At 36.6% G+C, this 13,282-nt stretch overlaps 1 protein-coding gene across 2 annotated transcripts in view; it reads left to right on the top strand.

The window, feature by feature from the left end:
- The window catches only part of OLA1 (Obg like ATPase 1), a 175,463-nt gene that overhangs the window by 20,390 nt on the left and 141,791 nt on the right, over positions 1–13,282 (top strand). For both annotated transcript variants that reach the window (XM_021076152.2, XM_084999553.1), the window contains exons 3-4: positions 6,861–7,004; positions 12,681–12,808. In XM_021076152.2, coding sequence (XP_020931811.2) covers positions 6,861–7,004; positions 12,681–12,808 — 272 coding nt within the window. The remainder of the gene's footprint in view (positions 1–6,860; positions 7,005–12,680; positions 12,809–13,282) is intronic.

The following is a 13,282-nucleotide window of genomic DNA, read 5'->3' as shown; positions in this document are numbered from 1 at the left end:
CATTCAGTTGATGTTCTGTGTGAGACATTTTATATGTAGATGTGTTTTTTTGATGTGTTTGTGGGAGAAGGTGAGCGCGACCTCTTACTCCTCTGTCATCTTGCTCTGTCCCCCTAAAGCTTTTAATTTTCATTTTTTCTCCCCAGAATTCTGGTCACTCTTGCTTATCACCATATAATTGCAGATTTTTTTTTTTTGCTTATTTATTTATTTATTTATTTATTTACTGTTAACTATAGACTTTATTTGGGTTTAACCAATTTTTCCACAGCAATATGGAATCTGAGCTACGTCTGCAACCTACGTGACAGCTCATGGCAATGCTGGCTCCTTAACCCACCAAGTGATGCCAGGGATCAAACCTGCATTCTCATGGATACTAGTTGGATTCTTAACCTGCTGAGCCACAACGGGAACTCCCGCTTCTTTTTCCTTTTTTTTTTTTTTTTTTGTGGTTTTGATTTGCATTTTCCTAATGATTAGTGATGTTGAGCATCTTTTCATGTGTTTCTTGGTCACTTGTTTATCGTCTTTGGTCATTTATTAATGTTACTTTTTAACGTTACTTTTGTGGTTGTTGTTGAATTGCAAGAGTTCTTTAAATAGTCTTCGTATTAACTCTTTATCAGATGTGTGATTTGCACTTATTTTTTCCCATTCCATAGGTTGCCTTTCACTCTCTTGATTATTTCTTTTTTTTTTTTAAATTAATTTATTTATTTATTTATTTTAATTTTCCCACTGTACAGCAAGGGGGTCAGGTTATCCTTACATGTATACATTGCAGTTACAGTTTTTTCCCCCACCCTTTCTTCTGTTGCGACATGAGTATCTAGACATAGTTCTCAGTGCTATTCAGCAGGATCTCCTTGTAAATCTATTCTAGGTTGTGTCTGATAAGCCCAAGCTCCCGATCCCTCCCACTCCCTCCCCCTCCCATCAGGCAACCACAAGTCTCTTCTCCAAGTCCATGATTTTCTTTTCTGAGGAGATGTTCATTTGTGCTGGATATTAGATTCCAGTTATAAGTGATATCATATGGTATTTGTCTTTGTCTTTCTGGCTCATTTCACTCAGTATGAGATTCTCTGGTTCCATCCATGTTGCTGCAAATGGCATGATGTCATCCTTTTTTATGGCTGAGTAGTATTCCATTGTGTATATATACCACATCTTCCGAATCCAGTCATCTGTCGATGGACATTTGGGTTGTTTCCATGTCCTGGCTATTGTGAATAGTGCTGCAATGAACATGCGGGTGCATGTGTCTCTTTTAAGTAGAGCTTTGTCCGGATAGATGCCCAAGAGTGGGATTATTTCTTTTGATGTGCTGAGGTTTTAAAGTTTGATGTAGTCTTATTTTTCTAATTTTGCTTTTGTCGCCTGTCCTTTTGGTGTCATATCTCAGAAATAATTGCCTAATTCAATGTCACAAAGCTTTTCCCCTGCATTTCCTTCTATGAGTTTTATACTCTTAGGCCCTCCCATTAGGATTTTAATACATTTTGAATTTTTGTATATGGCGTAAGGTAAGGATCTTACTTCATTCTTTTGCACGTGGCTTTCCAGTTTTCTTAGCATCATCTATTGAAGAGACTGTTTTTTCTCCATTGTGTGGCTTCTATACCCTTGTCAAAGATCATTTGACCATATATGGGAAAATTTATTTCTGGGCTCTCTGTTCTATTCCACTGGTCTCTATGTCTGTCTTTATGCCAGTTCCACACTGATCACTTTAGTTTTATAATATGTTTTAATATCCAGAATCGTGCTGTGGACTTTTGGGAAGAACACCATGGAGGTGAAGCATCTTTCTCATTGCATCATGTGGAGGGCTGTATGATAGCAACATGATTTATCACTGATGATATTAACCTTGATGACTTGGTTAAAGTGGTGTCTGCCCAATTTCACCACTATGAAATTATCCTTTTCCTTTTAGATAGTCTGTTCATTAGAAGCAGGTTACTGAGTCTAACTCATGTTCAGTGGGCGGGGAATTAAGCTCCCTCTTTTGAAGAAATGTGTATTAAAGAATTTGTGGACATTTGTTAAAACCACCATAGTAATTAGTTAATATTGTGGGGGAAAGATATTTTGAGGCTATTTAAACATTCTGTTTCTTCTTAAAGTTTCCCCAACTAAACTTTATCACTCTTTAGTGGATTTTACATGCAGCAGTTATTAGTATGGTGTTCTAATGGTGATTTTCTACTTCCCCTATTCCTTGTATATTTATTATTTGGACTTCTTCTATAAGGAAGGTTTGTCTTTTCCTCTATATTTAGTTATTATTTATTTATTACATTTAGTTACTTAGTTAGTTAGTACATTTATTTATTTATTTTTTGTCTTTTTGCCTTTTCTAGGGCTGCTCCCACGGCATATGGAGGTTCCCAGGCTAGGGGTCTAACCGGAGCTGTAGCCACTGGCCTACGCCAGAGCCCCAGCAACACGGCATCCGAGCTGCGTCTGCGGCCCACACCACAGCTCACAGCAGCGCCGGATCCTTAACCCGCAGAGTGAGGCCAGGGATCAAACCCTCAACCTCATGGTTCCTAGTCGGATTCGTTAACCACTGCGCCATGACGGGGAACTCCAGTTATTTGGGTCTTAAATGGAGGGGGGATGCATTAAGTCTAACCATTTTTTTTTTTTTAATGCTATCATTGCGGAAATAATATTTATGTAAACCTCTTGTTACATAAGGAAGATTCCTACAGTTTTGAGTCTTTGGGGCTTAAGCCAAAACTTTAAAATACTTTGCTTTTGCAAGGCTTTTCTTTAATAGATTTGAGTAGATCAGAATGTCTTGCCACTAAGCTTATACTAATGATCTTAGAAAATTTTCTTTTTCCTTCTTCCTTTTTACTTTTTTGTACCTACAAAAAGCTAATAGAAGTTACAGATGATTTGGACTTTATGACGTTTAAAATCCTATCCAAGATGAGATGATCTGTGAAAATGGAGCTATCTCTTCCAACTTTATTTTGACTGCATGTTAGGAATTTTTTTGGCCTAGGAGTTAACATTGTGGCACAGTAGACACAAATCCGACTAGGAACCATGAGGTTGTGGGTTTGATCCCTGGCCTCACTCTGCGGGTTAAGGATCTGGTGTTGCCTTGAGCTGTGGTATAGGTTGCAGATGGGGCTCGGATCTGGCATTGCTGTGGCTCTGGCACAGGCCGGTGGCAACAGCTCCTATTAGACTCCTAGCCTGGGAACCTCCATATGCTGTGGGTGCGGCCCTAAAAAAAAAAAAAGACAAAAAAAAAAAAAAAAAAAGAATTATTGTGGCCTAAAAGATAGGGAGACTTTCTTTTGCTATATTTTTACTGTATAATATGTTTTAAGTAATAATAATAAATTTAAAAATAACTCTGTAAACTCCCTGTGGCCTTCTTATATTACAGTTAGTGTGACTGCTAAGAGCAACGAGCAGTTTTTTATCTACAGTATACGAAAACACACCTGTACTTTTTTTGTCCCCCAAGAAAGGCACAAGTGTTTCATAAGTGGATTGATTAATATATTTAAATTTTTTTTTTTTTTTGTCTTTTGTCTTGTTGTTGTTGTTGTTGTTGTTATTGTTGCTATTTCTTGGGCCGCTCCCGCGGCATATGGAGGTTCCCAGGCTAGGGGTCGAATCGGAGCTGTAGCCACCGGCCTACGCCAGACCCACAGCAACAAGGGATCCAAGCCGCGCCTGCAACCTACACCACAGCTCACGGCAACGCTGGATCGTTAACCCACTGAGCAAGGGCAGGGACCGAACCCGCAACCTCATGGTTCCTAGTCGGATTCGTTAACCACTGCGCCACGACGGGAACTCCTCTTGAAATATTTTTATCATGCCATTATTTTGTAATATTTTCAATGCAGGAATACAATATTTTAGTTACAGTTTAGACAAATAAGGAAGGACTCATGGATTTTTCTGGCAACCTGAGTATCACTTTTTATTTTTTTGTGGGGAGAGGACAAGGTCTGGTGAGTATTTTTCTCCAGATTTTTACTTCAGTACACTTTTGTAGTTCTCCCTCTTGGGAGAAATATCCTGAGGGGAAAACTGGTTGTGTTCTCGAGGTCCATCCTCCAAGTCTTCTAATGCATTGCTGAATTCTCTGCACTCCAGCGTCAGCTTTCTACAAGTGTAAAGCCTGGATCTTGGCCGCCTTACCTTGCCTAGAATGGGCAGCTGTCCCATTTCCAGGTTCTTAGCCCCTTTAAGCAGATACTATCTGTATTCTGCATTTATATGACTTTTCCAGTTCCGAGTGAGAGTTCTAGTCTGTTTTTAGCTTTTGTATCTCACCCAGAAGGAGAATTTTTTCTTCCCCAGCTGACTTGTTTTTCCAAAGTCTGAATTTTGTTAATTCCATCATGTGGTATCATTTAATATGTTCTCCTGTCCTCTGTATTTCCTGTTAAGTGGCAGTGGTAGTAATATCCAAAGACTTGATCAGTTAAATATCAGATATTTATTTATTTATTTATTTTTTGTCTTTTTGTCTTTTTAGGGCTGCACCCATGGCATAGGGAGGTTCCCAGGCCAAGGGTTGAATTGGCCACAGCCACAGCAACACCAGATTCCAGCCACGTCTGCAACCTACACCACAGCTCATGGCAACCCCGGATCCTTAACCTACTGATCAAGGCCAGGGATCACATCTGCATCCTCATGGATACCAACTGATTGGGTTTGTTAACCACTGAGCCACGACGGGAACTCCAAGTGCCAGATAATTTTTATGTCAGAAGTACTTGAAAGATGGTGGACATACTTCTGTTAAATTCTATTTAAAAAAATTTTTTTTGCAATTAACTGTAATTGGTGTTAATAACTCAAATCCATTAACTCCTTAGTGCTTATAAAATGGTGGTATTCTGAGCTTTTAATTTTCTTCTCATTTATTGACTGGACTATGTTTATAAAATGATCTCTTCATCAACTCTTTGTTACTCTAAAAGTGCAGTATGTATAGGAAAGACACATTGAATGTTTTACTTAACAGTCATTAAAACAGTCAGTCACCTAGCATCATTAAAAGGTGGCCAGAGAGGGTTTTTTGGGGGGTGGAGGAGTTATTTTGTTGAGGATTTTTAGCAACTCATAGATAAGAAGTTAATTTGATTTGTTACAATCCATTATAGTTGTTTTTACAGATGCTCAAAATGACCCATCATGGGCCCTTGGGCCTATTCAGATTGGCTCCAGAGTGCTTTTGATCGGACTCTATGAGCTTTAATAGGTTTCTTGTTTTCCCTTGGGGAAAATTTGTTTGCAGTTCATCTTGTATATTTCTGGTCTCAGTCCCGGAGCTTCCCATTTCTCCAAGAACTCCTCATTATTTTTAATGGATATGGTATTTAAAGATTATAGTCTGAATGTGAGTTCTCTTTTAAGAAATTATCTGCCTTATTGTATATGTTAATTTTTAAAATAGCATTAATCTTCAGGATTTTTCTGTAAATAGATAGACTATAACTTTATAAATACACAGATAATTTTAAAATAAGTATGGTGACATTCGTCTAAACAGAATTGAAATGAAAAGTTAGCTCTATAGGGACTAGTGATTTTCTCTTCATTACCATCCCTAGAGTTCTGGGATTGTTACCACTCTCTTAGAGGTTACCAGTATAAATTCTACAACAGTCAATATTATTTAATGAGTTGTTAGCTGAGTTAAAATACTGGGGCCTATACCATCTCTGAAGAGAGGCCTGGAAGTGCATTCCTTTATACTCTCAGCTGAGTCTGCTACATAGGCAGGCATTTGAAAGCTACTGATTTGACCAGTGGTGCTCTAAGTAAGCAGTAATGATATAAGGGGTTATTTTCAGAAACTTTTCTACTTTAATTTGAAATGTTTAGTCTAAATGTGATATAAGAGCAATATCTTAAAGACCTATGGGCAGGTAGAAGTTAATTTATTGTTGCCAAACCATACTTCCCACCAGTAGTATTTAGGTAAGCCTCCCATGCTGCCTTTTGTTTATTACTCTCTTGAAAGAGTTTCAGAATTAAAAAGAAAAAAGAAAAAAAGAAAAAGAAAAAACAAAAACAGAAACACTGGTTCTTTGGTTCCAAATTTCAGTCAGATGAGCTAACTGTAGCAAGTATAAACTTTTGATGTATATTGGGTTAGATATCATCTAGTAAACATTTCTACCTAAAAAAGTGGAAAAGAGAGAATAGTAATATGAGTTGACATTTTCTGAATGGGTATGAGCAGTTATGAATCAGATAATTAGAAAATTAGTGAACAATTTATTCATTATTAATGCTTTTTTCTTGATTAAAGTTACACTTGGAAAAAAATTCACATTTTGACTTTCATCACATATAATTCACAGTAATAGACTTACCAGTAACCCTTATGCACTGACAATTAGAAAGGAGACTGAGCTAAAACTGCCATTTCCTACTAGGAAATGTGCATCTGTTTCCCAATTCAGAATGCTTGGGAAGTAATTGACCCAACTAAACACTTACCTCTCTACATTATGCCAGAGAAGATTATACTAGATGTAGGTGAAATAATACTGGTACAACCAGGTACAAAATAGGTTTCGTGATTATAGTATGAGACTAGCTATCATCTATAGCAAAAATTATTTGGGGGAAATTCTTTTCAAGTTCCAAGTAGACTGATAGGAACATAACCTAATTGTAAATCATGAGCTGCATTGTTGTAAATTTCACTCATTTTTGTTATAAAAATGTGTATCTCCCTCTTCCCAGATTGGTTTTATAATCCTCATGGATTTTATTTGAGCATTGGAATTAGAGTGAGATAAATTTTTCTCTGTGTTAGCCTAAGAATTGATCGAAATTATTTTAATTCATTTTAGGAAATCTACCTTTTTCAATGTATTAACCAATAGTCAAGCTTCAGCAGAAAACTTCCCATTCTGCACTATTGATCCTAATGAGAGCAGAGTACCTGTGCCAGATGAAAGGTTTGACTTTCTTTGCCAGTACCACAAACCAGCAAGGTAAGAAAAGTCTTTATGCCATTGTTCATTTGGTGGCTCTATATAGACTGAATAAAAATATACAAGTGGTATATTTAAACTCATGTAGAAGGGTTGTTTTTTCCCCCCATAATTAATGTAGCATTATTGTTTTGGGTAATTATAAAAGTGATGTGGAGCATGGAGAAGGATGAGGAAGGGTATGTCTCTGTTGTTAACATTGCAGTTGTTTTTTTCTGAAGAGTATGAAGTAGAGATAGGAATTAGTTTGTATTATGTGATTCCATTCAAGTAAAATTAATACAGGTAGGTGTATATTCACAGGAAAATATATGAGCTAAAAATCACCAACTGATTGATGGTTATCTCCGGGTAATGAAATTTTTAGGTCATTTTTTTCCTTTATTTCTTGTATTTCTCTCTGTTATTTGAAGTTTTTATTAAAAAACATGTATTTTATTTCTAATTAGGAAAACTAAGATAATACAGGTTTATTGTAGGATGTTAAGACTATGTTGAAAAGCATAAAGAGTGAAGATCACTTATCCTTCTACCTTAGTGTAGTAAATATAGATGCTTTGGTGGTAGGTCCTTCCATACTTTTCCCTGAATCTGTGCACATAAACTTATAGAAATAGGATATTTTAAAACTTGGGGTATTATTAATACTTTTCTAGATTGAAAAAATAAGATTTAAATAATTTCTAATATAATAATTATGTTTAATACTATATTATATGAGTATACACTATTTATTAGCTATTTTCATATTATTGAGAATTTAGCTTGCTTTTAGTTTTTCACTATTTTGAATGTGCTCATCAGTCCCAAGTTTTTGTCTCCAGCCCTGAACTCTGTTGAACTCCATGCATACATCTAACCACCTCCATGACACTGACACTTAGATGACTAAGCAAGTGCCTCTGACTTGACTTGTCCAGATTTTGTCAAATTTGTTCTTCCTCAAGACTTTTAAAATTCAATATTTTTTCTCAAGTTGCCTCATAAGCAAGATTAAGCCCAAGATTTATTTATTTATTTATTTATTTAAGGGCCTCATCTGTGGCATATAGAAGTTCCCAGGCCAGGGACTGAATCCAAGCCACAGTTGCAACCTATGCTGCAGCTGCAGCAGTGCCAGTTCTTTAACCCATTGTGCCAGGCCAGGAATTGAACCTGCGCCACCACAGAAACAATTTGGAGTCCTAAATCTGATGCACCACAGTGGGAACTCCAGAGTCTGTTGATTTTTTTTTTTTTTTTTACTTTTTAGTGCCGGACCTGGGGCATATGGAAGTTCCCAGGCTAAGGGTTGAATCGGAGCTATAGCTACCGCCCTACACCACAGCTCATGGCAATGCCGGATCCCCCACCCGCTGAGCAAGGCCAGGGATCAAACCCGCATCATTATGGTTCCTAGTCGGATTCATTTCCGCTTCGCCACAATGGGAACTCCCAATTTTTTGATGAATTATTACTGTGATGATTGTCACATAATGGTTTTGTAATTCCACCATCTCTTCTTCATTTATTAGTTGGCATTCTACTGTAAAAAGAGCTTTCTTGTTTTCATTTATTCATTCATGTGTTTATTCATATCAGTGTTACTCACCTGGTGATCTGTCACAATCACTGGTTATAGCTCAGATTGTATCTTTGAATTGGCTTCTCAAGCTGACTGCTTTATCCTTTTTAAGAACTTTTTATTTTTACTTACTTTATTGTATTTTATTTATTTTTTTCTTTTTACAGCCACAACTGCAACATATGTAAGTTCCCAGGCTAGGGTTTGAATCAGAGCTGCAGCTGAGGCCTACACAATAGCCACGGCAACAGCAACAGCAACACCAGATCCAAGCTGCATCCTACACTGCAGCTTCCAGCAACACTTGATCCTTAACCCACTGAGCAAGGCCAGGGTTCGAACCCGCATCCTCATGGAGGAAATGTCTGGTCCTTAACCCATTGAACCACAATGGGAACTCTTACTATTATTATTATTATTTATTTTTATTTTTTATGGCTGTACCCACAGCATATGGAAGTTCCCATGCCAGGAACTGAATCCAAGTCAAAGCTGCAACCTGTACTGCAGCTGCAGCAATGGTGGATCCTTTAATCCACTGCACTGGGTGGGGATCCAACCTGTGGTTCTGCAGCATCCGAGAGGCTGCAGTTGGATTCTTGACCCGCTGTGCCACGCCAAGGACTTTTTTATTTTTAAATGATTTCAGTTTTATATAAAAGCTACAAAATTACATGTAGAGTGCTTGTATGCCCTCTGCTCAAATTTCTCTGAACCTTTGAAAATAAGTTGCAAACGTTATGCCACATTGCACTTTAATTCTTCAGTTTGTATTTGCTAAATATAGACACTTTTATACATACCTATAGTAAACCATCATAATTAGGGCATTGACATTGATCTAATCTTACTAATTCACAGATTCTGTTTAGATTTCTCCAGTTGTCCCAATAATGTGCTTATTTGCTCAGTCCCTTTATATGTAGCAAATTTCTTGAACCCACTGGGTAGTTGCCCAGTTTGGACTCTCTCCTGGCTTCGGCTGCTCTCCTACCCAGGTGCCTTCCTTATACAGGCTCTAGGTGCTGTTGTGTTGCCTTCTCTCCCCACTCTGGCTTTCTCCTTATGTGAGCCTTTGCCACTGCTGGGCTTTGTGGTCATGTGACATTGCTGAGATTTTTTTTTTTTTAAGAGACATGAGAACAACAGCAATAGTGATAAAGCTCTTGGACTTCAAATTTGTTGAAATTTTAGGCAATAAGGGAATTAGTTTCTCAAAATTTCTCTGCTTTTCCTTTGCTGGTAAACATTGATTAACTGCCTTTATAAAAATGAAAAGATTGAATAGGAACCCATCTTCATTTTTTCCATGACTTAATTGTGGCCTCTTTGTGGTCAAGCAAATAAAGAAGAATTGATAAAAAAAATTATTAAAAAAAAAAAACCCTTGCTGTACAGTGGGAAAATAAAAAAAATTATTAAAAAAAAGAATTGACAGTAATTCATACTTCTTCTTGCTACCCAAAACTTATATGTTATATTGCAAGTTTAAAAAAAAAATTTTTTTTTGTTTTTTTGGATGAAAGAAAAATCTTCATCATTTTAGCCTGTTTCTGAAGAAGAACTTAAACATGTTTTTGGTATTCTATGTTCATTATATTATAATGATTAAAAATATTTTAAACCTTATCATTTTAGTGTCAAGAAAGTTACATATGGTTTGATAACAGTCTTAAAATCATTGATACAATATAAAAAAAAAATCTTTGAATTAGGGCTCCAGTTTTTATTTTTTGAGATATTAATGGTTTAAACCTATATCCTGGCCTCAAATCGAGAATCAGAATTAAGAAACTCATTTTCATTAGCAAACAAAATCTCAGAGCCATAGATTGTCCTATGTGGTTTCTTCATACAAGGAACCTGAAGCCCAGAAAAGTGAAATGATTTGCCCAAGGTCACACAAGTAACTAATGTCAACCAGGACTAGAACCCAAGGCTTCTTCAGATTCAGGGCCTTTCTACTCATATCTATGCTTCTCAATTCATATTGATCATATGGGTGATATGTTTTAGTTGGTTGAAACTGTATTATTTAGGATGAGTTTGGTTGCAGTTGACATACTGACTCAAATTGATTTATTGAATTAGTGTCATGCAGCATGGTATTAAGTGTTGGTTTTAGCACCTCAATTGTGTCATCAAGGACCTGGCCTTATTCCCCTCTTCATTTTACTTTTTTTATCAGCTTGATCATAAGATTGCCTTCCCTTTTAGTCATAGTATGCCTCTCAATTCTTGGAAGTGTATATTTTCTTATTGATGTTCAGAGTGAAGGAAAAGGGATTTGCCTCTAGAAGCTCTCTCAGAGGACTGATGAGCTTCTATTCAAGAACCCTCTTCACCCTCTCTGGTAAACCTCTCCTTAAATTTTTCTAGGCAAATGGGGTGAGACAAAGGCCCTCAAATCATAAATCATGCCTAAAGGATGAGATTAAACTGCTTAGTATAGGCCCAAGCTACATACCCCTTTCTAGAGTTAGGTATAAAGCTGGCTTTTCCAAAGCTCTGGGCTTCCCTGGGGAGGTATGGCTAGTCAAATGACAATTAATATAGTCACCAAGAGAAGGGGCAAAGGATGCTGGGAAGGCAACTACAGTATCCAGTGAAAAACATAACCACATCTTATGTATATTTTCTATGGACTTGCTGGTAAGCTTTATCAAGTAATTTCTATTTGTATAAGAAATTTTTATAGGACAGTTATTTTAAAGGGACTCATTTTCCATGCAGATAATATGAAAGTATTTTGTGGAACTTTTATGTTGTATTTTATCATATAATAAAATTGACATTCTGAAAAATGATACTCTTCTGAAAATTGACGAAGGATACATAAATACATATTTATACGTCTTTGTCATATGACATTTTGAAAGTAGCTTTATTTACTCATACGTTTTTATCTCCATTTTTACATGATGACTGGTTTTCCTAACTTGGTTTCTAATTTTTGTTAACTGGTACTTTACTGTGTCTCTTCTGTTGCTGTTGTTAACAACTAGATTATTACTATGTTGATAACTGGTCCACATCTCTCCATGAATTTTGAAGCTATATAACCTATGTGGTAACTGAATGCAAAACCTAGATAGCCTGTGTTTATTTGAATTCCAATTTTGTCACTATTAGCTGAGTGATCCTGTGTACAATGAATTTTTAACTTCTCTAAGACTCAATTTCCTCATCTGTGAAGTGGGTTTAATAAATAGCACCTACCTTATAGAGTTGAACTTTGAGATGATAATACATGTAAAGCACATAGTCCAGTTGCTGGCACAAAGTATCAGTTGAATATATTGGCTCATTCTGTGATGATGATTACCTTGCCTCTATCAGGTATACTCTCTGAACATTCTCCACTGCTTTTGTGTATGTATGTGTGTGCCAGAGGAACAGTAAAAAAATTAATGATATGAGTTTTAATTTTTAGAGACACAATAAAAACATCTCTCCTACTTTAAAATTTGTTCCCTTCATTCTTCTAGGTAGTAAAGTTTGAAAAGACTATTTCTTTTTTTTTTTCTTTTTAGGGCCACACCTGTGGCATATGGAGGTTCCAAGGTTAGGGGTAGAATCAGAGCTTCAGCTGCTGGCCTACACCACAGCTCACTGCAATGCCAGATCCTTAACCCACTGAGCAAGGCCAGGGATCAAACCTGAGTCCTCATGAATACTAGTCGGGTTCGTTATCTGCTGAACCATGACAGGAACTCCTGAAAAGACTATTTGTTGTTTAAATTTTTTTTTGCTATTCATTTATCAAATGATTAGTACTGACAGTCTACTAAACACTCTCCTAAAAAGAAAAGAATTGGAGTTCCTGTTGTGGCTTAGTGGGTTAAGAACCCAATACTGTCTCTTTGAGGATGTGAGTTCAATTCCTGGCCTCACTCAGTGGGTTAAGGATCTGGTGTTTGCCGAAGGCTGTGATGTAGGCTTGCAGCTGCAGCTTTGATCAACCCCCAGCCCAGGAACTTCCGTATGCCAAGTGTGTCCATAAAAAGAAAAATAAAATAAAGAGGAAAGGACAAATTTGTTTGGGAAAGCCATTTGGTTAATAAGCAGGTTTTTAGTACTATTTTGTAATAAAATCATCTTTTGTTTTTCAGCAAAATTCCTGCCTTTCTGAATGTAGTGGATATTGCTGGCCTTGTGAAAGGAGCTCACAATGGGCAAGGCCTGGGAAATGCCTTTTTATCTCATATTAGTGCCTGTGATGGAATCTTTCATTTAACACGTAAGTACAGCTATGTATTTAATCGATTGATTTCATTATGATCTATATTTTCTCTGCATTATTGCACAGATGAAATTAATACCTAATAAAATAAGGTTTGCTTAGCTTCACAAAATCAATCATGGGTTCTTCTCTTAATTGTGATTTATAATGTTATTAAGTATCCTCTCCATATGAGAAGGCTTATTTCATAGAAGGTATATGCTATGTTGCTGTCGTAGTCTAATTGAATTTTACTCCCTGGTCTGGATTAGAGTCATTGATAAGTGTTTCTATGTGGAAGTAATTTTGTTGATTGTAAAGGCATTTTGAAATTTTCTTAACTTCTGGAACTTTTTTGCATTCTTTCTTTTCTTGTGTATTGAGAAGGCAGAATTGATAGAGGAGGGGGATTGCATTATTTCAGAGGAGAGAAAAGCATCCAGGTTATTTATTGGAGAAGAATGGATTAAGGAGAAACTGTAGATCAGCTGG

This window comes from Sus scrofa, chromosome 15, assembly GCF_054392235.1.
Source record: "Sus scrofa isolate SSC_HxYL_T2T_F1_AM1 chromosome 15, Sscrofa_HxYL_maternal_Yorkshire_Landrace_v2.0, whole genome shotgun sequence".
In the NCBI taxonomy this organism is placed as follows: Eukaryota; Metazoa; Chordata; class Mammalia; order Artiodactyla; family Suidae; genus Sus; species Sus scrofa.
The sequence above is the reverse complement of the archived record's forward strand: the minus strand, read 5'-3'. Positions and strand labels throughout refer to the sequence as shown.